We start from the raw sequence: 27,452 nt of genomic DNA on the forward strand, positions 1-27,452 counted from the left end.
GATCTACATTAGTTGCTGCACTTGCTGCTTGAGTCTTAATAAATTGCATTTCAGATTAATGCCCTGCTGTGATGCATTGGTATCAACAATGCTATAGTTTCAACGCTGTGAGCATGCAGAAATCGAGCGCAGACAGTGGAAAGAGCATGCAGCAAACTAGTCCCACCCACCCCTTCCCTCAACGACAATCTGTCCCACCTGTGACAGAGTCTGTGGCTCTCGTATTGAATTGTTCAGCCACCAAAGAGTTCACTTCAGGAGTGGAAGCAAGTCTTCCTCGATCCCGAGGGACTGCCTATGATGGCTGTAGACTAGTTTATTGGATTTTGCAGCGTTCAGTGGTGAATCATAATGAAATGTAATATAGAAACGACAACTGCTTAAAAAAAAAACCTTTTTAGTGAGGTAATGCATCAGTAAAACAAAAACAAAAATCAAAATTCTGTGCATAGCTATTCAGCATGCGACATAGAAACTTGAGCGGCCCAGCGTCTTGCATAGAATCTCAAATCAAAAATTGTGCATGCTCAATTATAGCTCTGAAGCATTGATTTGGATTAGTTCTGTCTTAATATATAGTTTTGCGACAAAATTAAGAATTCTGTGCACTGATGGAATAGTGTCTCACCTCCATGTTGATGTTTTGATGGCTTGTATGCAGTGTCATCAAATTTTTACAGGTATGCATGTTGATAAATGTTACTCATAATGCATTTGTGCATTCTTGCAGAACTGGAGCAAAAAGAATGTGAATGAGAAGGGGAGAGGCCAGAATTCTAAACTGCCTCCACGATTTGCAAAGAAGCAGCAACAGGCAGCCCAACAAGCTCAGGCGCAGACTCCAACTTCAGTCCCGTCACCAGTTCAGCCCCAGCAACAGGCTGTTGCTCAGGCTTCAGCTACAATTCCAGCTCAAGATCCAACACCTGCTGCAGTTCCAGCTCAAGATCCAGTTTCAGTCCCAACAGAATCTTCAGCTGAAACTCCGATACCAGTTCCCGAACAATCCAAGATGCAGGGAGGAAGCTGTGTTTCAGGAAGTAACGCAGAGTGTTCAGTTACGGACAAGGCCATGGCCCCTTCACAGACACACAGTACGTTGGAAGCAGAGCTGTGGGACAACAAGATGAGTTCACCTGCTGTCCCTTCGGATATCTCCACAAAATGTTAGTATGAGCTGTGTTTTTTTTTTAAACCTTTCATTATTTTGTTTTATTCTTTATTCGGTTCTCCTTTTGGCATGTGCCACTTAGAATCACAGGAGGCAATTCAGTCCACTGCACCTGTGCTGACTTTCTCAAAGAGCTATTGATGCAATCCTCATTCCCTTGCTCTTTCTAAATATCCTATTTTTTTTATTTTTCAAATATTGATTCACTTACCTTTTTAAAAGCGATTATGGGTTATGCTTCCACTATTTCAGGTAGAGCATTCCATGCGCTGACAACCCTCTGCACAAAAGAATGTCTTCTAACCTTGCCCTTTGTTCTTTTCATGGTGGTCATAAATTTTATGCCTTCTAGTTACTGACTCACTGACCCAGTGGAAATAGTTTTTCCCAACTTATTTTATAAAAAGTTCTCAGTGGACAAGTTGATGAGCGTGGTAATGGATGGTGGCCTAGACTTTATGTCCTGACTGGCTTCCTCAGATGAAAACCTGTCTTGGCATGGTCAGGTGTGGACTGACGTGCCTTTAAGCCACAACTTGATGGTGCTTCATAGAACTTAAGAATTAGGAGCAGGAGTAGGCCATTTGGCCCCTCAAGCCTGCTCCACTATTCAATGAGATTATGGCTGATCTACCTTAGCTCCACTTTCCTGCACTATCCCCATATCCCTTGATTCCCTTATCCAAAAATCTATCAATCTCTATCTTGAATATACTCAAAGACTCAGCCTCCACAGCCCTCTGGGGTAGAGAATTCTAGCGAAGTTTCTTCTCATCTCAGTCCTAAATGGCCGACCTCTTATTCTGAGACTGTGACCCCTGGTTCTAGACTCCTCAGCCAGAGAAAATATCCTCCCTGCATCTGTCTAACCTAAGCAGATGCACTTCTTTTGGCTTTTGCATTTACCAATGCATAATCATGCTTTATGTAAATGTATTTATGCAATGTCATTAGTTATCCCATATGATGACCTGGCTGTAAAAGAAGTTCATCTGCCAGCCACTTCCAAGAACTTCTTCTGCACCCAACTTGCATCACATCTCCCACATGCTTTTCTTTTAAGCAAATGTTATTTCTATGAAAATATGAGATGGCGATGCTTCTGCTAATAGTTAATGATAGATAATGCTAGAAATTAGTTCAAAAATTAGAATTTCTGTTACTTTTGAATATATGATCAAAGTAGTGGAATCCCAATAGCTCTGGTAATGCAGGTGATTCCTCCAATCACAACATTTGGGTTTGTATCCCAAGGATTTTCCATCAGTTGAGCTTGACTTGTCACAATTGGAGAATTTTCTAACAACTGTTAGCTAGACTGCTACACTGAGTATCATGCTCTGGAATGGATACTGCAACTTGAGGGCAAAACCAATTGCAACGATGAAGTCTGTTAAGCATTTCCAGCTGAAGGAAGGAAAATTGTGAAAGAAGCTGTTCTTAGAAAAATGAGAAACTGTATGGAATATAAAGAAAAGTTACTGCAATTCTGCTTTTCTTTTGCAGTGAGACCCATTAGTCCTCCACAGCCTCCATCTGTCAGTGCATGGAATAAGCCCCTGACTTCATTTGGATCTTCCCCAACACCTGAGGTAAGAATATTTGCAGAGTAATGAATACGATTTTTTTGGTGCATTTAGATTGCAGCTACCAGCCTCAGACTGGTTGAGTTGCATCATTTCTAGATGAACAGCATCTCATTTTTACTGCCTGGTTCAAACTGCAGTCCACCTGCCTAGAAGCTTGCAATGTCTTATGTTCTTATGGTTGCACTCATGAACAGAGCTCTTCTCGCTAGTTAAAATTTATATGTTTAACACGGATAAAAGAATATCTGTACTCAAACATTTAAATCACCTCTAGATATCCCCAAATCCTTACTCGAGCATTTAACACTGTATTGGAGTTATATTTCATGCTATGCCGAACACACAATGCGAAGCTGCTTACCCAGGGATCTTGCACCACTTGTCAACAAGGTGTGATTGGGATCCCCTAAAGTTGCAGTATAAGCCCCTCCATGAATATAGATTTGCCAGATTTTATTCTCCTGCAAGAGCTATGTCGTGATTTCAAAGTGGTAAAGTGGAGTAAAAGAGGTTTGTGTCAATTGTCATCATGGTTGAGGTGAGTTCTTCAAAACACCTGAATTCTTCCTTGATTCTGAAAATTTGCTCTGCTTGTTAATGTTCAGCAAGAGAGCTGTTGCAGTTTGTGATTTTTTTTTTAATCTTATTTTTCTACGAAAAGAATTTGTGGGATTAAGTTATTTAAATGTGTTTTAAAAGCATAGTGTATTACTGCGAATTAAAATGAGTGTGACAGGTGGTTGAGGTGCTGGCTTTGTTGTTTCCTCAGGCTGTAAATAAGCAATTCTATAGCTTATCTCTCCAATTGATAAACCGCTTACGCCAATTTTATTGGAAGATTTTTGATCTCTTTCTGACTGAACAGGCAGGAATTAAGCAGAATGTCAGACATCTAATAAGTAGTCAAGCTTTTGCAGCAGCAAAGCTGCTGGGGCAGAAATGCCCAGCAAAGGTAGGCTAAATAAGTCATACAGAAGAATTGGTCTGCTTAAGTCAAGCACAATGACCCACTGAAGTGGTGTAATGTGTTCATTATTATTGTTATACTGATGGGACTAAATGAATCTGATAACTTACTGCTCTACACATTCGGCTTAATAATTTGAACCGAACCTCCTCATGTGTAGTGTCCACTTGATCCACTGTCGGAGATTGGAGAGAAGCACGTGCAAAAGACACATATATCTAGTTCAGGTCACAAGGTGGTTCCATTGTTGCATCGCCAGATCATGGTACCATATAGTTGCTGTAGGCAAGTTATTTGAGGCACATAAGCCTGGCTCTCCACCCCATGCAATCTTTTGAGAAGTGATTACAGATAGCAATCAGAAATTGAAGGGATTAATGCTGGTACCTTGCTGGCCTGTAATATTCCGTACCACACTCAAAGATGTAGTTATGTTATCACTGGACTAAGATATTGGGACACTGTTTTACGACGTTATTCAACCTTTGAATGCTTGGTGCTGGAGTGGTATGCTGCCACGCTGCTCCTTCCGCTCCGCTCCGATGGTGCTTGCAGGCCGGGGGGCGCTCAGCCTGCTGGGCTAGGCTGTCACGCTGTCCTTCCGCTCCAGGTCGCTGATTGGAGTGCAGGCAGATACAGCAGGAGCGGTGAGTTCAGGGTGAAGAAGCGGCAAGATTGTAGAGGGACGTGATCGGGGCCCAGGGGCAGCACGGGCCAGCTCATACTACGATATGTGTGCGCACTAGGTCCGTGCAGCAGAGCTGGTCTTCAGTCGTCTTGGTTAATCCTTGCTACTGGACTAAGACCTAGCTCTGTCAGGCCCGTGTGGTGGCTGGGCTGCAATGGTCACCACGCGATTTTTTTAAAAAAATCCACCAACAGGCATCTTGCACCCTTCAACATGTAGTTTGGGACCTGGAATTTTAGGTCCTTCATTGAAACACCTGTGAACTTTTTGATGTGGAAGCAAGTCATCCTCGATTCGAGGGACTGCCTATGATGATGATGATGAGGAGGAGCTTGGTGTTAAAGTGGGAAAACATTCCATTCTCCAGCACTGAAATCATAAACCTTTAAAGGGACCAAAAAAAAAGTTTCCGAATTGCACCATTTCTTATAATATGAATAACATTCTCAATCTGGTATGGGTCATTTCATAATACACGGGTAAATATTGTACCTGCTAAAAATCACTGTCCTTTCTTGGTTGTGTTGCGAAAATACCAGCAAGTATCCTAGAATATGCTGTTAGAAACATTAACTAGACTTGTTTCCTCTGGTGCCAAAGAGTTGTGTTTCAAAATATCGGTGCATGTTTCTTGCATTTGTTTGCACTCAGCCAAAGGTTACAAAGTTAGCAAAGCCAATCTACTTTAATTTAATTTATTTTGACTCTCAAATTATTTCTGCTCCCAGGTTGGACTGAGTGATCCTCATGTTAGAGAAAATAAACAGGAGAGAAGGAGAGAGATCGATCGGTGGACTGAGTGAGCCTCACGTTAGAGAAAATAAACGAGAGAGAGAGATCGATCGGGAGGGGGAAGGGGAAGAGAGAGATGAGGGGGAGAGAGATGAGGGGGAGAGAGAGAGAGGGGGAGAGAGAGAGAGGGGGAGAGAGAGAGAGGGGGAGAGAGAGAGAGGGGGAGAGAGAGAGAGGGGGAGAGAGAGGGGGAGAGAGAGGATCAGAGGAGAGGGAGGGGGGGTGAGAGATGAGAGGATCAGAGGAGAGGGAGGGGGGGCGAGAGAGATCGCTGTGTGGGTGGGGGGGGGTGAGACTAAAGGAGTAAATAAGCCCTTATTAGACCATTGATATTATTGCCTAATACTAGAAATTATTAGAATCCATTTAAAAATACATCAAACTGTGGAGAATGGTCTGATGTGTCCATACCGCCCACTTACGATCCAGTAAGACCTGTCTTTTCAGGGCAGTATTAAGGTCCGGTGGGAAACTGATCTTAATGACAACTTCCATTTTGGGCGGACAGTATCAAATATCGTCAGGTGGTAATGACTTTGGAATTTACCGCCAGGCGATAACTGGCCAGTTTTTTTCTCGACGAAACTTGTATTTCTGGGTGGTAAATGGGCGATTTGAGCAAACTCTAGCCCTTGGTCTTTAAGGACTTATGCCGTAAATGTAAATTCAGATCATTGAAATGACTGCAGCTCATAATGTGTTGTGTGATTCATTAATATTCATTGTGATTCAGAATCCTTATCGGGAATTGCTGATTAATACAGTTTAATATAATTGCATAAACAATGTGTTCCCTTTTTTTTTTAGGGATCGGGTTCTAGTCAGGAGGGTGGACTTGAGCTTGGAGTTGAGTCGGGTCAGTTGGTTGCACCAAAAAGTAGCACCACCTCCAGCAGCACCACAACAGCTACAACCACAGCCACTGCTACCGCTGCAACAGAGAGTGAAGTGAATCTAACAGAAAAGGCTGCTGAGAATAAGTTGCCAGAGCCAAAAGAACAGCGACAGAAACAGCCTCGTGCAGGTCCAATCAAAGCTCAAAAGGTAAACCACTTTCACCATAACTTACTGGGAAAGTAATGGCGAGTTGAATGCACACACTGTTTTTAAGTGTGTAAATTGTCCAGCAATTTGTGGCGAAGAGGAGATGCCCCGTAAATTGTGAATTGCACGATTTGCTTCATTCCGCCTTTAGCGAAAACAGGAGCTCACAAAACCATCCCCCCCTGTGAATTTTAAGAGATTGCTGCATTTGCACGTTAATTACCAATTAAACTCGCCGCAGAAAGGTGGTGCTGCTACTTAACAGCATAAGTAATGCAGAGATTTATGTTCCTGCTGGGTCACTCAACCTCTCAGTCCCTGAAAAGGAATAGTTTAAACTGGAGTCTCAGTCCTTCACTGAAAATGCTGGTAATACTCAGCAGGTCAGGTGGCATCTGTGGAGAGAAAGAATTAAGGTTTCAGGTCGATGACCTTTCGACAGAACTGGAAAGAGATGTAATCGATTTTAAACGAGTGCAGGTAGAAGGCAGGAGAGATTACGTGGTAAAAGGAATCGGGGTGCAAGGCGAAAGGAGTAATGGGACAAGTAAAGAAACAAATGATGGATCTAGAGGAGGTGTAAGTGGGAATATCCGAATCATCAGCAACAACTGCCATCCGAAAAAATGGGGGCAGAGGGTTATGATCTGAAATTGTTGAATTAAATGTCGAGTCTAGAAGGCTATAAAGTGCCTAATAGAAAGATGAGGTGCTGTTCCTCGAGCTTCATTGAAACAGTGTAGGAGGCAGGGGTCAGCGTGGGGTGGAGAATTAAAATGACAGGTGACCGGAAGTTCGGTCACTTATGCGGACTGCGATCACCCAATCTGCGTTTGATCTTCCCAATGTAGAGGAGACTGCATCTTGAGCAGCGAATACAGTATACAGGTTGAACCTCCCTTATCCGGCACCCTCGGGACTTGGCCTGTGCCAAATAAGGGATTTTGCCGAACAACAGGAGGTTCCCCCCCCCTTTTCCAGACTAACCGGGTACTGCTGACCTGTGGCACCAACAACACCCACGCTGTGTCCTCGGACCTGCTTCCTCTTCCTGCTGCTGGGCCCATCTTCTCTCTTCCCCGCTGCCGGGTCTATCTCCTCTGGGCCCCGACCCTGCACCAAGAGACCTGGCTACTTCCACCCAGGTCGGGCCTACTGGTGCAGCTCAATGAGTCTCTCCCTCTCCCTCTCAGGTGTTGGGGGGTCGGTGAGGGAGGGGGTTGACCGGCAATGATTCTCCGGATCACCAGCCATCCCACATTCGACGCTGCAGCAGCTCCTGCCGCTTTCACACACAAACCCGACCCCCTGCCGGAAATGGTGCTGGACAAGGGATGGTGCTGGATAAGGGAGTCTTGAATAAGAAAGGTTCAGCCTGTACTAAATTGAAAGAAGTACAAGTAAATCACTGTTTCACCTGGAAGGCGTGTTTGGGGTCCTGGTTAAGGAGATAGATTGTTGGTCCCGCCATTCGCCAAGATCTTAGTTGCTCCATTATTAGCTCACCCATCCATCAATTTGCAGTACGTATTTTTTCAAGCTGAAGAGTGAGCGGAAAAAGTCTGATTAACACAGCAAGCCATGTGATGCACCAGTCCAGCAAATTCTGGGTCAATAAGCATATTTTGTGCGGTCAATAGTTTGGTTTCTGGCGACAATATGATAATCATGAGATTGGGCTGCAGAAGATTAATTTACAGGTTTACCACCACCACCAAACTGTACAAATTCAGTGGAATCATGTTATCCAATAGGTGGCCAAACAACTGTGCATACCCAGACTTGAATATAACTGTTTGATTAGGATTTGCAATATTCACATGTCAGAAATTTAACACTCAATCCCTAGTGCTGGTCACTGAACTTGCTGGAACATTATGGGGAAAAAAGAACTTGCGTTTACAGTACGTCATTTATTCAGCAAGTTGAAGCTTACATTTATGACTTGGTGACTTTACAGGCCAGTCGTATTTGCAGCTGTGTGGATTTGCCATTCCTGATTCTGTATCCTATTCCTAGATTCCAGACTTGAGCCCAGTGGAGAACAAAGAACATAAACCTGGTCCCATTGGTAAGGAGCGGTCGATGAAAAATAGGAAGGCCAAAGACGTACAGGAGACTGAAACAGAAGAAAAAGATGAACCTCCAGTTGAGAGCCCAGAGCCTGTAGTAACACAGGAGCCTACGGTGGTGACTGAACTGAGCACTGAGGTAAAGACTATGATCTCTGTGCCAACACCAGAATTTGAAGAAAATTCAAAGGTAATATCAACAAAACAAATTGCTTGTGATGACTGATCATCATTAATAATGTGCCTTACTTTGATATCTAACTAAAAATACAACTGTTATCCATGTGTGCCTAAATAAGTTTCATTTTATACTACAGAAAATCCTGCCTATTAATGGAGCTGACTTTATAGGCTCACGGCAGGATGTCACTTATTTTTACATTTATAAGCCAGCATTTTCTCCCCTTCATTTCTGTAGACATTTATCTACTAATTCAGTAAAATCATGAGGTTTTTCTAGACATACAGATTTGCATGCACATTGTATGTCAGATTCATGGTTACCATTCTCACCAGCAAATGCTGATTTGTTAAACTAATTCATTTAGATGAGCAGTAAGCACCTTTATTTCTTAGTTTTTTCAGTCTGCTTGTCATCTGTCCAAGTTCTCCAATGCCATCCAATATTACAATGATGAAATGCTTCTCACTTGTTTTTATTACGTGAAACTTGTGTACCGATCTATGCCGAATTGAGGGAAATTTGTATATATTTAAATTAACTGCTATGAAAACTCAGAATTGCTAAAGAGCAACAGCTTATCTTTGCTAAATGTTACATAAATAGAAATTGAAGCTTGTAATGAGTGCCAGATAATGCACTGCATGAAAACTTGCCCAAAACTTGTAACTTGCAATATTTGCAGTATTTTGGTCTGACAATTAAATTGATTATTTTAATCCAATTATTTTCTTTTCGTTTTTTTCAATCATTTTCCCTCTGCGCACTCAAATGTAGAATTTAGATTTATCACATACTGGAGTATAGTTCCACAGGCACCTGCAGATCTCTTGTACAATTTTTCATCTGAACTCAGACAGCGAGGGTTATTTGCTGAAGGGACCCTATTTCTGACCTTGGCTGAAGTTTGTTCATGCTCACTTGTTGCCAAGGTCACTAGGTAGTGATTAACAATGAGAAGTGCTCCCCAAAGCCTTTCCACCATCTGCAAGGCACAAGTCAGGAGTGTGATGGAATACTCTCCACTTGCCTGGATGAGTGCAGCTCCAACAACACTCAAGAAGCTCGACATCAACCAGGGCAAAGCAGCCCACTTGATTGGCACCCCATCCACCACCTTAAACATTCACTCCCTCCAGCACTGGCGTAACGTGGCCGCAGTGTGTACCATCTACCAGATGCACTACAGCAACTTGCCAAGGTGGCTTTGGCGGCAGCACCTCCCAAACCCACAAACTCTACCACCTAGTAGGACAAGGGCAGCAAGTGCATGGGAATGCCATCACCTGCAAGTTCCCCTCCAAGTTACACACCATCCTGACTTGGAAATATATCGTCGTTAGGTCAAAATCCTGGAACTCCCTCCCTAACAGCACTGGGAGTACCTTCACTACAAAGACTGCAGCGGTTCAAGAAGGCGGCTCGCCACCACCATCTTGAGGGTAATTAGGGATGGGCAATAAATGTTGGCCTTGCCAGCGACACCCACATCCCAGGAACGGATATTTTTTTTTAAGTCTCTTTTCCCTCTTTACCCTGGGATTCTGATTGTAGCATACCCACTGCCATCCCAATTTGAATGTCTAACTTTGCACAGATTGGGACCTTCACGATCTGTATGAGTCTGTGCCATGTTATGCAGTACATTTATCCAGTGCCTCATTAATCTTTAATTTATTAGTTCACATTAGAAAACAAAAATAATACAAGTTGCTGACTGCACATTAAATTGAAATGTCACATGAATAATGTGTCCAAATATTCTGTTGCGAATAAAAGGCATTACCAGTACTGTAGTCAATGACTGAAGATGTTTGCATGTGCTGATGTTAGGTCACTATGCTCGAGGTTTTTAATCAGTTAAAATTTCTGCAAAAAAAATCAAGTATTTTGAGTGATTGGACAATCTGAGACTAGCTAGTGATAGAATTCCAAAATGGGAAATAACACAGTTCCTTGAACACAATGTTGTGTTTTCACTACTGTGTAATTCCTGAGATGTAGGAGTTGGGGATTCTCATCTGCCCTTGGTGGATTCTGGCATGGGAGAGAGAATAATTTCATACATTTTTTTATGATGTTTGTCAGATGACTCACTGATTTTTATCCAGTGGTACCTGTGCCATACTAGAAAAATCCCAGATTTGGTCTCTGGATACTACTGAGTTAGCTGATATCCACTTGAGATACTTGTAGGGCTGCATTAGTTAGTTTGCCTTAAGAGTCTTTGGATTAAGAAAGGGAATATCCAGCAGGGTTGCTGCCCTGAAAAACTAGCCAGTGAAAGCTATTCGAGACATGTGTATATGAACATTACTTCAGGACATGATGAGGCTCTGCTGTGATATCGCCTCATCACATAGCCTGGTAACAGTCATAAAAGAATATAACACATCAGCAAGGATTTAACACCTTGGGGAGGAAAGAGGAGAAAATTGGTAAGAAAAAGGGGAGGGGGGGCGGTAACCATTTTATCATGCATTTTCAAGTCAATTAGATTTGTAGTTGACAGCTGGCATATTGTCAAGCGCTGCTAGGATTGTCTGTTCAGAAATTTTGCTTGTCCGCTGAAGTTTGAGAGCTGGGAACTAGCCGATGGAACCAATGTTATGATGCAAAGGACAGGCAATAGCACTGATGTCTGAAGTCTTGTTTGACTGCAAATGTGCCATCTCTACTCCCAGGATGAATCACTAGCTCTTCTGCATTATGGAAAATTTTAATTTGCTAGTTCTATTGAAATAAAAATGAGACTTGCATTTATATAGCGCCTTTCATGACCACTGGATGTCTCAAAGTGCTTTACAGCCAATGAAGTACTTTTTGAAGTGTAGTCACAAAGTGGAAAATGCGGCAGCCAATTTGCTCTAGCAAGCTCCCACAAACAGCAACGTGATAATGACCAGATAATTTGTTTTTGTAATATTGGCCAGGACACCATGGATAACTCCCCTGCGCTGCTTCGAAATAGTGCCATGGGATCTTTTACATCCACCTGAGCGCAGATGGGGCCTCGGTTTAACATCTCATCCGAATGATGGTAACTGACAGTGCATAACGTCCTCAGTACTGCACCAGAGTGTCAGCCTAGATTTTGTGCTCTGGAATGGGACTTGATCCCACAACCTTCTAACTCAGGCGAGAGTGCTACCACTGAGCCATGGCTGACACCATGATTGATTTTCATAAATGGGGTTTGATTTTTGAGAAAATTTAAATTCTGAAGTTACAAAAAATTGGTAACTGATGTGTTTTTGTAGATTACAACTGCAATCTATAAGTATCTAAAAGGTAATCCACATGTGAAAGAAGGTAAAAATATATAAAGGAGAATGTAAATGAATTACCTCACCAAAGATTGAAAATTACCCTTATGGGTATCATTGAGCAATTAAATTGCATCTTAACCTCTTGCTCGCAATTATGTTTTAGACTTTTAATTCCAATATATGTTGTAATGTGCATTTTGAGATAGTTAATGAAATGGAACAGTCTTTTTTACTGTGATTTTGCTGTATTTACTGTACTGCAATTTTACTATAAAAGCAGTTGGCCACAAAAGGTTGATCGAGCTTCTAAACCTGTCTATAAACAAACCCTTAGTTACATTTCACTATTGCAACCTGATTTTTATGTATTCGTTCACTGGCAAGGCCAGCATTTATGGCCCATCTCCAATTGCTGTTAAGATAGTGGTGAGCTGCTGTCTTGAACCGCTGCAGTCCGTGGTGTGCAGGTACTCCCTCAGTACTGACTTTTTGTTGTAGCGGTTTGCTCGCCCATTTCAGAAGGCAGTTAAAAGTCAACCACATTGCTATGGGTCTGGAGTCACACAGGCCAGATCGGGTAAGGATGGCAGATTTCCTAAAGGACGTTGGTGAACCAGCTGGGTTTTTATGACAATTAGGTAGTTTCATGGTCGCCATTACTGATGCTAGCTTTTTTTTGATTGCAGATTTATTTAATTAACAGAATTTAAATCCCCTAGCTGCCGTGGTGGGATTTGCACATGCGTCTCCGGATTATTAGTCTAGGCATCTGGATTACTAGTCCTGTAGCATTTTAAAAAATTTGTTCTGGGATGGGGGCGTGCTGCCAAGACCAGTATTTATTGCCCATCCCTAAGGTCGTGGTGGGCCGTCGCCTTGAACCGCTGCAGTCCTTGTAGTGAAGGTCCTCGCTCTGCTGTTACGGAGCGAGTTCCAGGATTTTGACCCAGTGACGATGAAGGGACAGCGATGTATTTCCAAGTCAGGATGATGTGTAACTTAGGAGGGGAACTTGCAGGTGATGGGGTTCCAATGTGCCTGCTGCCCTTGTTCTTCTAGGTGGTAGAGTTTGTGGGTTTGGGAGGTGCTGCCGGAGAAGCCTTGACGAGTTGTTGCAGTGCATCGTGTAGATAGTACATACTGCAGCCACGGTGCGCTGGTGGTGGAGAGAGTGAATGTTGAAGGTGGTGGATGGGTTGCCAATCAAGCAGGCTGCTTTGTCCTGGATGGCATTGAGCTTCTTGTGTTGTTGGAACTGTACTCATCCAGGCAAGTGGAGAGTATTCCATCACACTCCTCACTTGTAGATGGTGGAAAGGCTTTGGGGAGTGAGGAGGTGAGACACGCTGCAGAATACCCAGCCTCTAACCCGCTCTTGTTACCACAGTATTTATGTGGCTGGTCCAGTTAAGTTTCTGATCAATGGTGACCCCCAGGATGTTGTTGATGGGAGATTTGGCGATGGTAATGCCGTTGAATATCAAGGGGAGGTGGTTCAACATAACCACTATTTATAATCATCATTGCGAGCGAGGGGTTAAGGTGTAACTGTTAATTGTTCAATGGTTTTAGTAGATCGAAACTAATTTATGTTATAGTTCAGGCCCAGGGGTGTCCAGACTGCAGATTGTAAACCACCTGTCCCTCAAAGCCCAGGAGCTCCCACCTAACCGTGCCTGTATTTCTTGTGTTCTATTTAATTGTTATGCGTCGAGGTTTGGAAACCTAATTTATGGAAACATTTTAAATATTTTCACCTGATATCTGTTAGTATCAGCAACATGAAATGCATGCAAATTAATAGCAACATTGATTTAAACTTTATATGTGGCCCCTGAAGTTCCATGTTATATAGCCCACAAAGATGAGTGAATTAGACACCCCAACTCTTGGTGAAAAAAGCTGTTCTGATTCTGAAATGGGAGTAATTTGATGTAAAATTGTTGAATAGTCCAACAGTAATTGGTGTATTTTGTGTATTTCTTTGTTGTGATATGAAATATATAGCACAATTTTTTTTTAATTGAGTATATGCACATTTTGAATTTTAGGAATCCATGGCTGATTACACAGCTCCTTCCTCATCACTGTCGGATTCTGTTTCAACTAGCAGTAGCAAAATAGAGGATTCCCTGGTCAGCAATGTAAGTAAGCCAACATAGAGTACATTTTTATTGTCTTGTGTGTTTTGATGTACAGTTCCACTTCACAAACATGATCTGTTCAACATTGTCTGAGTAATGGGCTGAAATTACTGAAGCTTGAAAGTGTCATTGGGTAATATTGTCGCCAGGTTAAGTATATATTGGCCATATATGCCAGAAATGTTTATACACAGTGTGGTAATGGCTGCTTGTATTTGCACATAATTTAAAATATTCACTTAGTTAAGTTTTGTTTATCTTGAACTAAAGCAGCCTAAATGCAATTTAAATCTTCTTGCTCCCTAAGGACTTTTCAGAAACTTTAAAGTATATATGGTTCTCTAGGATTTTCATAGCTATAAGAAATTAATCCTGAAACCTGCTTTGTTTAGTACCACCACTATCCTCTTGTGTAAATGGAAAAAAAGGTGAATACTTGCACTAATGTTAAATGTAATTATTAGTTCAGGATTTTTCTGAACATTTTTGGATGCTGTAGTTTTTCTAGTGAGAGTGTGATGTGTGTTGCCTGCATTTCAGGTGCCCCTGCCCCACACCCTTCCCATCCCCAGGAGGGAGACTCTACAACAGAGCTCCAGCCTGACACCAGTCTCTCCCGCCACTGTCGACTTCACCCTCAAGGTATGTACTTGATCCCTCTAGGGGTATTTTGATGTGCAGGGAGAGAGCTGAGTGTGATGCATTTTATACATCGTTTTACCCTACATTTTACCTTCCATCGCCTCTTTACCTGAATATCCCATGTCCATTAAACTTGTCATAGTCTATAATAGTGGCTACCCTTAATATTTCCACTTACCTGGTGTATGCTTTATGGCTGAAGAACAAAGATACATGGCAACTGCACTTTATCCAAAGCAAAGCAACTTTGTGTACCTTCAGGGCCAGGAGTAATCCAAGCTGCTATTTTAATTTAAACTGCTACTGCAAGTGTTGTACAGTCATCTATAAAGTCCTTTGTAAGTTTGCTTCTGTGTTGTCTTCCAACAATTACCCCATAAGGTGCACTATTTGGCTTAATTTGTTCTCTTATGAATTTTTTTTTCTCAAGAATGCCAGATGTCATTAAGTGGCTTGCTATCACTGCAGTTGGTGAGAATTGATCCTCCTGATTCCATGCTGGAAAAGTGACTGATGGGACCTGACAAAATTCCAGTGTGATTGATGGGAGGGGATATGAGAGTGGGTGAAATGTGAAGAGGGAAAGAGTATATACATGAAATTTAATTATTACTCTCCTTTTTCACTAATTGCAGAAGGAGAAATAAATAAAAATAGAAAAGTATAGCAAATGAATAAAAACAGTACTCGAGGTTTAGTCTGACTAACGTGGAACAGCTTTGGTGAGAACATCTAATTTATCTTGATTTGATCCCGCCTTGTAGTTGAGCATTCGAATTACTGTTTTTATTGCTGCACAGTGATTCAACATGTGGTGCTCATAATAGAATCATGGAACCTTGCGACACAGAAGGGGCCCATTCGGCCCATCATGCCTGTATCGGCTCTTTGAAAGAGCTGCCCAATTTAGTCCCATACCCAGCTTCTTCCCCATAATCTTGCAAATTCATTCTCCAAGCAAATGTCTTTTGAAAGTTCCTGTGGAATCTGATTCCACCATCAGTGCATTCCAGATCTCAGCAGCAGCAACAACCCTCTGAAAAAATTTTTCCTCATTTCCCCTCTAGTTTTCTTGCCAATTATTTCAAATCTATGACCTCTGGTTACCAACCCGCTTGCCAGAGGAAACAGTTTCTGTCTACTTGCTCTATCAAAACCCCTCATAATTTTGAATACCTCTTGGATCTCAACCCTTTCTGCTGAGAACAATCCCAGCTTTGCCAATTTCTCCACATAACTGAAGCCCCCACCCTAGTATTATCCCACATTACAACAGTGACCTCATTGGCTGCAAAGCGCTTTGGGACGTCCTGAAGTTGTGAAAGGCACTATATCAATGCAACTCTTTCTTTAAACATCCTCTGTACCCTGTCCAAGCCTTGGCATCCTTCCTAAAGTGTGGTGCTCAGAATTATACACACTACTCCAGCTGAGGCCTAACCAGTGATTTGTAACAGTTTAGCCTGACATGTTTTTGTATTCAATGTTCCTGTTTACAAAGCCAAGTATCCCATATGCTTTCTTAACTGCCTTATCAACTTGCCCTGTCATTATCAAAGATTTGTGAATATGCACCCCCAGGTCTCAGCTCATGCACCCTTGTGGGGTGCCGCAGGGATCAGTGCTAGGACCCCAACTATTTACAATCTATATTAATGACTTGGAAGAAAGGACTGAGTGTAACGTAGCCAAGTTTGCTGACGATACAAAGATGGGAGGAAAAGCAATGCGTGAGGACGACGCAAAATATCTGCAAAAGGACATGGGCTAAGTTAGTGGGCAAAAATTTGGCAGGTGGAGTATAATATTGGAAAGTGTGAAGTCATGCACTTTGGCAGAAAAAAATCAAAGAGCAAGTTTAGTATTTAAATGGAGAAAGATTGCAAAGTACCGCAGTACAGCGGGACCTGGGGGTACTTGTTCATGAAATGCAAAAGGATAGTAAGCAGGTACAGCAAGTGATCAGGAAGGCCAATGGTATCTTCCCCTTTATTGCAAAGAGGATGGAGTATAAAAGCAGGAAAGTCTTGCTACAGCTATACAAGGTATTGGTGAGGCCACGCCTGGAATACTGCGTGCAGTTTTGGTTTACATATTTACGAAAGGATATACTTGCTTTGGAGGCAGTTCAGAGAAGGTTCACTAGGTTGATTCAGGGGATGAGGGGATTGACTTATGAGGAAAGGTTGAGTAGGTTGTAATTCAGAAGAATGCAAGGTGATCTTATTAAAACGTATAAGATTGAGGGGGCTTGACAAGGTGGATGCAGAGAGGATGTTTCCACTGATGGGGACCAGAACTAGAGGGCATGATCTTAGAATAAGGGACCGCCCATTTAAAACGGACGAGGAGGAATTTCTTTGAGGGTTGTAAATCTGTGGAGTTTGCTGCCTCTGAGAGCTGTGGAAGCTGGGATATTGAATAAATTTAAGACAGAAATGGACAGTTTCTTGAGTGATATGGGGATAAGGGGTTATGGGGAGCGGGCAGGGAAGTAGAGCTGAGTCCATGATCAGATCAGCCATGATCTTATTGAATGGCGGAGCAGGCTCGAGGGGCTGTATGGCCTACTCCTGTTTCTATTTCTTGTTATGTTCTTATGCACTCCCTCAAAATAGTACCAGTTAAATTATACTGGTGCTCCATGTTGTTCCCCCCATGGTGCATCAGCTTACACTCCCCGCACTAAATTCTCTGCTACGATCCTGTTCACTATTTGCTAAGTTGCTAGGTTTTGTATCGTGTGCAAACTTCAGAATTGTACTCCATATAACCAAATCCATCTCATTTATATTTAACAAGAAAGACAGTTATCCTGTGAGTCTGCAGGTACAGCAAGTAATCAGGAAGGCAAATGGAATGTTGGCCTTTATTGCAAGGGGGATAGAGTATAAAAGCAGAGACTTCCTGCTACAACTGTACAAGGTATTGGTGAGGCCACACCTGGAGTACTGTGTACAGTTTTGGTCTCTGTATTTAAGGAAGGATATACTTGCATTGAAGGTTGTTCAGAAAAGGTTCACTAGGTTGATTCCAGAGATAAGGAGGTTGACTTATGAAAGGTTGAGTAGGTTGGGTCTATACTCATTGGAGTTCAGAAGAATGAGAGGTGATCTTAATCGAAACATATAAGATAATGAGGTAGATGCAGAGAGGATATTTCCACTCGGGGAAACTAAAACTAGGGGACATAGTCTCAGAATAAGGGGCCGCCCATTTAAAACTGAAATGAGGAGGAATTTCTTTTGAGGGTTGTAAATCTATGGAATTCTCTGCCCCAAAGAGCTGTGGAGGCTGGGTTATTGAATATATTTCGGGCGGAGATACAGATTTTTGAGCAATAAGGGACTAAAGGGTTATGGGAAGTGGGCAGGAAAGTGGAGCTGAGTCCATAATATTAAATGACAGGGCAAGCTCGAGGTGTCAGGTGGCCTACTGCTTCTATTATGTTCTTGTGTAATATAGTAGTTCTATAATATTACAGGATTGTTGATACTATGGAATTCTTGACATTTACATTTTTGACAGATTCCACACCAAGATGCCAACGTCGGAGGAATTGATTTCGGGGGCGGGGTTTAGGGTTGAAGGAGGGTACAGAGAGAGAGTGGGATGAGGCCATGATCGGATTTAAGCTCAAGGCTGAGAATTTTAATTTTGAAGCATTGGGAGACCAGCGGTTAATGAGGACATGGGTGATGGGTAAGTAGGACTTGATGCAGGATGCGATACAGGCAGTAGAGTTGTGGGCGAGTTGAAATTTGGGAAGGTGGCAGATGGGAAGAGAGCATTGAAATAATCGTGTTTGGAGGGGACAAAGGCATGCATGAATGTTTCAGTAGTATTTGGGCTGAGGCAGGTGTTACAGAAGTGAAAGTGGGCAGTCTTTGTGATGGAGAGGATATGGTGTCGGAAACTCACTTCTGTATCGAATAGAACGGCATGATTGCAAACAGTTTGGCCTGAGACAGTTGGACGGGTGCAGAGTTTGTGCCATAGGCTAAAGACTGGTTTCGGACGTCGTCTTTAGCTGGAGGAAATTGCAATTCATCCAAGACTGTCAGTCAAGCAATCTGGTATCATCGCAGTGGAACAGTTGAGAGAAATGGTGCAGAGGTAGACATGGGTGTTGTCAGCATACATGTGAAAGCTGAAACAATGTTTGCAGATGAAACCGAGGGGCTGAATGTAGATGAGTAACAGGGAAGAGGCAAAAATAGATCTTTGGGGGACTCCAGAGCCAATATTGTGCAGGTAGGGAGAGGAACCATTGCAGATTCTGGGTGTGGACAAGATCAGGCTGTGCTGTGATGCCCTCTACTGCCAGTCAGCTTGTCTGTCCTTGTTGCTGTGGCATACATGTTTAATAACCATATATGTGAGGTATCAGAGGGCTGTCAGCAGCAGAACCATACAAGCTCCTGCCTTTGAGAAGAGAAAAAAAAATCCTATAAATTTTGTGGGTCTTTGCTGGTTTTTTTTAGGTTGTGTTGCAATACTGCACATAAACAGTCATTGCATTGCATCTCCTTGCATGGCATAGCCTTTTTTGCTCGACTAATTCTGGGCTTTCCGAGTGCTAACCGAGAATGATTGCAATGTTGGATAATCCTAAACGGTGGAAATGTCATTGAACTTCTGTGCCGTACTTGCAAATTCTCTCGGTTTCCATAGTCAAGCAAAGACTGCCCTACCACACTAATGTTTTTTAAAATTAGTTCCTGGGATATGGGCGTCACTGGCAAGGCCAGCATTTGTTGCCCATCCCTAATTGCCCTTGAGAAGGTGGTGGTGAGCCGCCATTTCAGAGCGCAGTTAGGAGTCAACCACATTGTGGGTCTAAAATCACACATAGGCCAGACTTGGTAAGGGCAGCAGATTTCCTTCCCTAAAAGGACATTAGTGAATCCATTTTATAATGGGTTTTTAACGACAATCCGGCAGTTTCACTAGCTGTAAATTCCCCAACTGCTGTGGTGGGATTTGAACTCCTGTGTCTGGATAATTAGTCCAGACCTCTGCATTACTAGCCCAGTAACATAACCACTAGGCTACCGTTCCCAACCAAGTAAGTTGTGCTTTGCATTGACTCAAGTCAGGTGGGAAAGTAGTTGTGTACATTGCCATCTCCACTTACACAAAATTAAGTAACGGTGTCCAATGTTCCCTCTTTTTTTTGGGGGTGGGGGTGCGGCCCCTTTAACAGATTGCACAGGCCATTCAAACTTCCATGCAGGCTCGGTTTTTCCATTTTGAGACCGCCAAACAGCCTGTGCGGGAGCTTCAGATAGCTGCCCAGCTAATTGGGAACATTGGCGGAATCCCGTGATGGGGGGGCGAGGCGAGAGTGGAGCAGGAGTGATCTGTTTAATTTTGTGGAGATTGAATTATATTGAGAATGAGGAAGACCTTATTGAAAAGGTAGGTAGTTTTTTTTTCTAATTTGACTTTTTAGATCACATTTTAGATAATGCAACAAATTCTATTTCAGGCATTTTGAGAAAATATTTGGAAGTTTAAGCCTTTTAGTTTTCAAATATTTTATAAAAACTAGTCATTTAACTTGCAATTTTGAACATGTAATTAACATGAATCTTTAATTGAATGCAATAATCTAGCATTTATGGTGCCACATTTTACATCTTGGTTTTTTGAGAATGTTTTCTGTGTGGGTTATAGCAGTGTAGATTAGGATTGCCACTGTTCCATGTTGCTCTAACACTTATGAAATGAGGTTAAAGGTCAGGAAGAAATTATAATCAAGATTTTGAATATAGAGTAAGCTTCTGCATTATTTTGCAAGTTTGTCTACGAGATAGCCTATTCCGTTGTGTTGCATCCCAATACCTGTTACCATCCACCTATTTACTTCAAATGTAAATCATTTTGTATAGTCTTTTGTATTTTTATTTATGAACTGTGACTATGATTTGGGGTGCTAAATGTTAAAATGAGATTGTGAAGTTAAATGAAGCTTCCTAATTAAGAAAGCGGAGATTAGATGCATGGCAAAAAATAAAGTAAACACTTCTTCTCTTTTAAGATGGAATGTGCACGGAAGGCATGGGAGAATTCACCAAATGTCGGAGAAAAAAGCTCTCCACTGACCTCTACAGCATCACCCATCAGCAGTGGTAATGGAAGTAGCAGCAGCACTTACAGCTCCTTCTCTAGTGCTTCCATGCCTCCTATTCCAGTAGCCTCAGTCACACCCACTACATCCTTGTCAGGTAACTGCAGAGTAGCAGCTCTGTTGTATATAATGTGTTCCTTGCTTTTTATAATATGATTAATGACATGCTAATCATTTCCATGTCCTATACTGATTTCATTTTATTTGAATGAAGATTTATCTGTAAAACTGCAGAGTGAATTTAAATATTCAGCCTTAGCAAATCCAGTAAATTTACTCAGATTGCTGCTGGCTGTGCGAGTCTAATTTGTTGGGAGTTGCCAACACTACCGATCCACTGAACCCAATACAAAAGCAACTTCATTCTGTACTGATGGCTCCCCAGCAGTTACATTGTCAAATTATTTTGATTTTTTTTTAAATCCAACAACTTTGGTTGGAAATTAAGGATTTTTCTTGCATTGTTCTTTTTGTAATTCACTTTCAGTTAGTAAATCTGCAAATATTTTCACAATTATTAGCAGTTTTTGTGTTTTGAAAATGCCTAGAATTCAGTTATGTTATAGGTATAGCTGGACGAAACATTTCTGATCAGATTTACACAAGATGTCTTCAATACTGTTTCCTGTATTGGTATGCATAAATGTAGATAATTGCTAAAAATGTGCATCTGTATGGATTGGATTGGGATTGTTTAAACTAAGTGATGTCATTAATTTTTTTTTGTTTTCGTCAGGGACATATACTACCTCCTCGCTAAGTACAAAAGCAACCACCACCTCCGACCCACCCAATATTTGTAAAGTAAAACCTCAGCAACTGCAAACCAGTAACATAGCCCCTGCAAGCCATTTCTCACAACTAGGCTGTGTAACATCACTCATCCCCCAGCAACAACAAAGTCCACAGGTGTACGTCTCCCAATCTGCAGCAGGTATGCAATGACAAATCTAGGTCAGCAGAATCTGAAGCTGCTAAAGACTGCTTTGGTACAATTAAGTTTTTTTTTTTAAACAGCACGTGTATTGTTTCAGTTGGAGAGCCGTTTTATACTACCAGGATGCACTAATCTGTGAATTTCACTAAGTTGCAGCATAGTTTGAAATAAATATGGGAATAGACACGATAAACCTAATTTCAAATATGCATCAATTTGCTTAAAATCTCAACTCCAGAAAATCAGAGGCTCTTGTAGTTTGTTGAGTATCCATGTTACTGATATTTATTTACCTGCCTTTGATCATAATGCCAGTTTAGGGAACATTGGCATGGTCTCCTGGTTTATGCATACATGTATATAAATTTGGGCCTGGGCAAATTAATCTCTGAATCCATCAAGCCTTGACAGCTTGGGTTTACTTCATTTAACGATTATTTATCTTGGCATTGTCTCAACATTGAGGGTTGATGAAGTGCAGACAAGTATGGGCAGTACTAAAGCATTGCCTGCTTTTATCTTGCTAAGTTCAAGTTTCTTCCATTGAAAGGAGCTGTAATTTGTTTAACATGCACAAGAGCTTTTACTTTTCAATCTGTAGTTATGCTTATTTTACAATGACTGGTTTAGTTACACATCACTAAACATCAAATTGGATAATGTGGTTTATATTAGTCTGACAGGAAAGGTGCTACCTGGGAAAGTTGCAGCTTGGTATACACATATAGTGACCGCTTCTTGGGCCACATGCTGTAAAGATTCATTTTTAGGTCATCTTCAAAGCAATATGCTTATTTTCACTAAACAATTAGTATCTTGTCTTGACTGCTCCAGCATTGTGTTTTGATCCTATCCACCCTTTAGGCGAGTTCACTTTGTCTTATTTTGAAAACGGCAGTGATTGATTGTAATTTTTTTACGGTTAAATACAGCAGATGTAAAGAGTAAAACCTTTTCAATTTGATTCATAGGGCCTGCTGGACAAATCCCGACCTTCTATATGGATACCAGCCACTTGTTCAATGCACAGCATCCGCGCTTGGCTCCACCAACTCTGGCACAGCAGCAAGGTTACCAGACAGGACCTTCGCAAGTAGGAAATGCCTCTTCTTTTCAAAATCTGAGTATTTGTGTGACTGGGATGTTAAATTTGGGTGGGATACTAAATTTTCTTTCTGCCAAAGAAAAACTAAATAAGGGCACTTTGTTGACCTGGAATTTCAAGTTTCTTAATAGTTTTTTTCCCTTCATTGCTATTGAAAGGTTTGTACTTCAAGGCCATTTTACTTGGGTCTTTACCTAGTCTTAAAGTGAATGGATGGCAAGGTTTGGGAGATGCTGCTTTATGATTAGCAAATTGCCAGTGGTCTGCCACCTTGCTGGGTCAATCACTGGGGTAGTGTTTGATTGCTTCTGGTTAATTTCTAATTGTCTCACTCTGGTACAACCTTTCAGGAAAGATGTCCATGGGTGAACATATTGCATACAAAGTAATGTCATGTTGATAAATCTCCATTTCTGACATTTGGATTATTTATGTTCTTACAGATGCGCATATTCGAGTGCATTTCTTTTGTCAATTCTGTTTGACAAGCGGAAAGTGACAATGAAACGTTCTTTCCATGAGCAATTTAGTTTTCCCCCCCCCCCAGGACCATTTTAAAATGAACTAGTGTGCAATGAAATCACTACAACATTTAGGATTTGCTTGAGTAACAGCTGCTGCATTTTTAGGCTAACTTTGATTAAAGAGATGATTTGGAAGGAATGACTGAAACTGGAGTCTTGACTGGTGTTACAAGGTGAAAAAATTGTATGTGAAATCTTAGTGACTTCAGATAACTAAATTGACTAAATAACTAAACTGGGAAGCAAATTTAGTTAATGATGGAATAGGTAGAACACATTGACTATGAAGCTGATATACTTGTAACCACACCATGGTATCTGCAATATTCATATTTCATGGCATTGGTTTCACAATTGAGAGGGCGCACGACTGTAATTTGGCTTGGGGGAGGAGTTTCACAGCGATGTCATCAGAACAGCTTTGCAGTCCATGTATCAATGTAATTCTCATTTAAAATTAAAGCATTACATCTGACTATTTATCTAATGTCTATCACCACACTTTTCTGAACAGGTGAGTTATGATACTTGTGGAAATCCATCACCATGTACGTCTCCAAACCAAACCATTGAAAAATCCACAAAATAGCTTCTGTTTGCCTGATGAGTAAAAACACACTCCCTGTAGGGATATCCCCCATTTACCAAAGGCCAGAGAAGTTGAATGTAGATTAGCAAGAATTGAGGCTAAGTAAGATCTTAGGGCTTGACTTTGTACTTCCTGCCGTCACCGCCCGATTACTACCGAGATGTAAAGCTTCAACTTTTACCTTATTCGCTCCCAGCGATGGCAGCAGCAGGCGGTCTTAGTCCTTGTGTAAGGCTGGCTTCATCTTGACTGCCTTAATGCGCATGCACGATCTTTTTTTTAAATGCGCATGTGCAATTTTTTTTTGTGCATGAGTGGTGGGTTTTTTTGTGCAATTTACATATTCCATTTCATGAATCATTTGTTTGATTTATATGTATTTAGAGTTTGTTTTGCCAATTGTGTTGCCACATACCTTTAATCATTGTGTGGCAGATCCCTATGATTTTATATATATTAAATGAAGAATAATTTTGTGTCCCTCCACTTTTTTTTTCCTTTTCTGATGCTGCTGCTTGCTATCATGCATCCCATTTACCAAGAGCAGGTGGATGATCTGGCCGCCAATAAAATTCATGAATAAATTATGTAAATGTAACCTGCAATTTAAATCAGCCTTTAGCTCCAATTCCAAAATGGCATTCATATCGCTGGGTCAGGGCTTTTTGGGCGATACTTTTATTTTTTTTAAAAGCCGAAAATAGCGCTGGGCGGTGCACGACATTTATGAGCGAAAATCGATTGCATCTACTGGGTAGGTAGCTGGATTTGCCGCCGAGGTTCATTGGACCCCGAGACAACTACTGGTGGTAATCGGGTGGTTTATGTGCGCAAGTTTGGATCTCGAGCTTAAATCGGGCGGTGATGCATTAAAAACCTTAAATCGGGCGAAAAATATCACAAAAGTTTAGCCCTCAGTGTGTACAGGGGTACTGGTGGAATTTCTGATAGAGCTTACCAGTATAGAGCACTGATGAGATTTCCATTGCAGCAGGAACCACCCTTTCTGCTGAAACACTAGCATGCCCGGCGTGTAGTGTGAAAAGCCCAGCACCAATTGCTCGGCCTCCACCTGTGGGTCCCACAGTGAGGCAGGTTGGCAAGTCAATTATCAATCGCACCTGGAGTACTGCAGATCTACCTGGCACAAATATCAGATCGACTATTTTAATTTTCTATCACTAGGCATATCATATTGGAGCCTGAGACCCTGCTTACCATTCCCCTCTTCCGAAAGAATAGTCACTATTGAAAACAAACACTATTGTAGTTGGGGAGTGTTGTGACTGGGCAACACAAGTTGTGGATTTATTTATTGCAATTTTGCTGAAGTTTACTCCTTGTGTAACTGCTATTTTCTTGCAGAAATGTTGAGAGGCTGTGATGCTTCTTGAGCTTTGTTCCTATATTTTTTACTCTAGCCAACCGCAGTTCAACAGATCTCGATACCTATATATGCACCAATTCCAGGTCAACCACAAGCCCAGCTGAGCTTAGGAGGGGGACCGTCTGTGTCTCAGGCCCAGGAAATGTTCAACACATCCTTGCAACCTTTTAGGTAAATCTGCTGCCTATTTTCTTTTAATCCATTACTGTTATGGTAGTCACACATTCAAGCATCTGTTTCTCTGTTATTAAGAGCAGTACAATTCCCAACAGTGACCGCGTGCATTCCAGTTACATGTCTGTCAATGTTCAGCGCATTAATGGCTCCTACTGACTATAAGATCTCCTAGCTTCTCCGAATGCATGCTACTTTATTTTTGAGCTGCTGCTTTTTATTACAAGAAAAGTTGGATTTCTTTGGTCAACTGACTGAATTCAGATTCTAACACTTGAATCAGCCTCTTTGTTGATTCACAATCAGTGATGCGATTTAAACCTGCATAGTAACTGGTTACACTCAGTTGAAGCTTTCTGCTCTGGATATTTTAATATCTGATATGGTCTGCATTTAAATATATTAATTTCCCTAAATGGTTTACCTTATAAATCATCAAAACAAATATTGTGATTTAATTTCCTGTTTTGCCGATCTTTGATCCCTTCTCAAATTTCTGATGATTTTAGTAAATTGAATGTGAACATTATTTGGGAAATAACTTGAAAATGACATTAAAGATTGTTGAATTTCTCCTATGTTGCTTCATCCTACAGGACCCAACAGGCTTTCATGCAGAATAGCCTGTCTCAGCCATCCCCTGTAGTTCTCTCGGGTACAGCTTTACACAACTTTTCAGCTGTTCAAGCCCAAGATCTAGCTAAGGCCCAATCTGGCCTAGCATTTCAGCAGACTTCCAACACGCAACCGATTCCTATCCTTTATGAGCATTCATTAAGTCAGGCTTCAGGCCTTGGTGGTTCTCCGCTTATTGATACCCATCTGATACAGGTATGTACAAATAATTTACACATTAGTTAAGGTTACTAAGGGCAATATTGTTTGCATTGAAACATTTTCTGTCTGCATTTATGATCAAAAGTGTTGCATGGGTCTGCTTTTAAAGGGGAACTCTAATCAGTGGCATGTGCAGGGTCTGAGAACAGGAGAAGCCGAGGCAGGCAACTACAATATATGCTACCATACCTTTCAACATTTTCATAGGAAAGTAAGTACTCCCTCTAAAGAAATATTTTAAAAAGTAAACAACGTGTACATTTTCTGCATTACTGATAACTAGTTTAATCAGAGAACTTTTTGAAATTGTAATTTGATTTTCGTGTCTTTTGTTTTAACCCTGTATGCAAACACAGGATAATACCTCTGGGGGGCAGTGATGCCACCCTTTTTGCACGCTTATGACTCTACTCTACTCAAAAATTATACATTCCAATACGTTATTCACCAATCCAGGCACTTATCCTGCTTCTCCTAGTACATGCTTCTTTATTTTTGAGTTATTCAGCTTGTAACAATGCTGCTTTTTACTGCAAGGAGAGTTATATTTCTTTGGTTCATGTAGCTCAACATGACCAGCTTTCCCAGAAAGAATGCACTTTTGTGCATTTGCAAAGTACTATCCTATGATTTGCGGAAACCATTTTGAAGAGTTTTTTTTCTCTGCTATACTTTTTTCACCTCCATTTACTGGGAAACCTGGCTACTGTTGAGTCACACAAATGTTGCTTAATTTGCACAGTAATACAAGCTGAATTTCTCCAGGACACAGGATTGTGGTGGTGAGTAGCCTATCAGAAGCTTCCTAGTTTTTAAATAGAGTAGAGTTCCCTTTTAACTACATAATCTTAAAATATGTACCATTTTAAAGTCTGTCTTCCTTTTGTCAATGTACTTAACATCAACTTCAACTACGTGTTTCTGTGTAGGCGAGGCCGGGTCTTACTCAGCCATCCAACCTCTACACAGGACAGGTTCAGCAACCTGGCCAAAGTAACTACTACAGCACAGCTCAGTCACCTAATGCTGCTCTCCAACAGGTAAAAAGCTTCAGGTGTCTTTATTTGTGTCTGAAATATCAAAATATTGTAAAGGGAGACTATGTTTCAGATTAATTTTGAGAAAATTAAGTGCAGCCTCTTAATCTTATGCACTTGCTCTATTCTGATGATCAACTGTTGACTAGTTTATTTTTCTAGTAATTTCT

The 27,452-nt window shown here is 41.4% G+C and overlaps 1 protein-coding gene across 7 annotated transcripts in view; it reads left to right on the top strand.

Moving 5' to 3' along the window:
- prrc2c (proline-rich coiled-coil 2C) overlaps positions 1-27,452 on the top strand; it is a 99,179-nt gene that overhangs the window by 65,733 nt on the left and 5,994 nt on the right. For 4 of the 7 annotated variants that reach the window (XM_070887364.1, XM_070887369.1, XM_070887365.1 and 1 more), the window contains exons 19-31: positions 731-1,166; positions 2,678-2,763; positions 6,015-6,251; positions 8,271-8,513; positions 13,825-13,917; positions 14,458-14,559; positions 20,603-20,789; positions 21,429-21,626; positions 22,601-22,722; positions 25,269-25,405; positions 26,005-26,239; positions 26,355-26,456; positions 27,175-27,285. In XM_070887364.1, coding sequence (XP_070743465.1) covers positions 731-1,166; positions 2,678-2,763; positions 6,015-6,251; positions 8,271-8,513; positions 13,825-13,917; positions 14,458-14,559; positions 20,603-20,789; positions 21,429-21,626; positions 22,601-22,722; positions 25,269-25,405; positions 26,005-26,239; positions 26,355-26,456; positions 27,175-27,285 — 2,289 coding nt within the window. The remainder of the gene's footprint in view (positions 1-730; positions 1,167-2,677; positions 2,764-6,014; positions 6,252-8,270; positions 8,514-13,824; positions 13,918-14,457; positions 14,560-20,602; positions 20,790-21,428; positions 21,627-22,600; positions 22,723-25,268; positions 25,406-26,004; positions 26,240-26,354; positions 26,457-27,174; positions 27,286-27,452) is intronic. The other 3 variants (XM_070887368.1, XM_070887370.1, XM_070887367.1) reach the window with 2 other exon arrangements.

Source organism: Pristiophorus japonicus, chromosome 8 (genome assembly GCF_044704955.1).
Source record: "Pristiophorus japonicus isolate sPriJap1 chromosome 8, sPriJap1.hap1, whole genome shotgun sequence".
Lineage (NCBI taxonomy): Eukaryota > Metazoa > Chordata > Chondrichthyes > Pristiophoridae > Pristiophorus > Pristiophorus japonicus.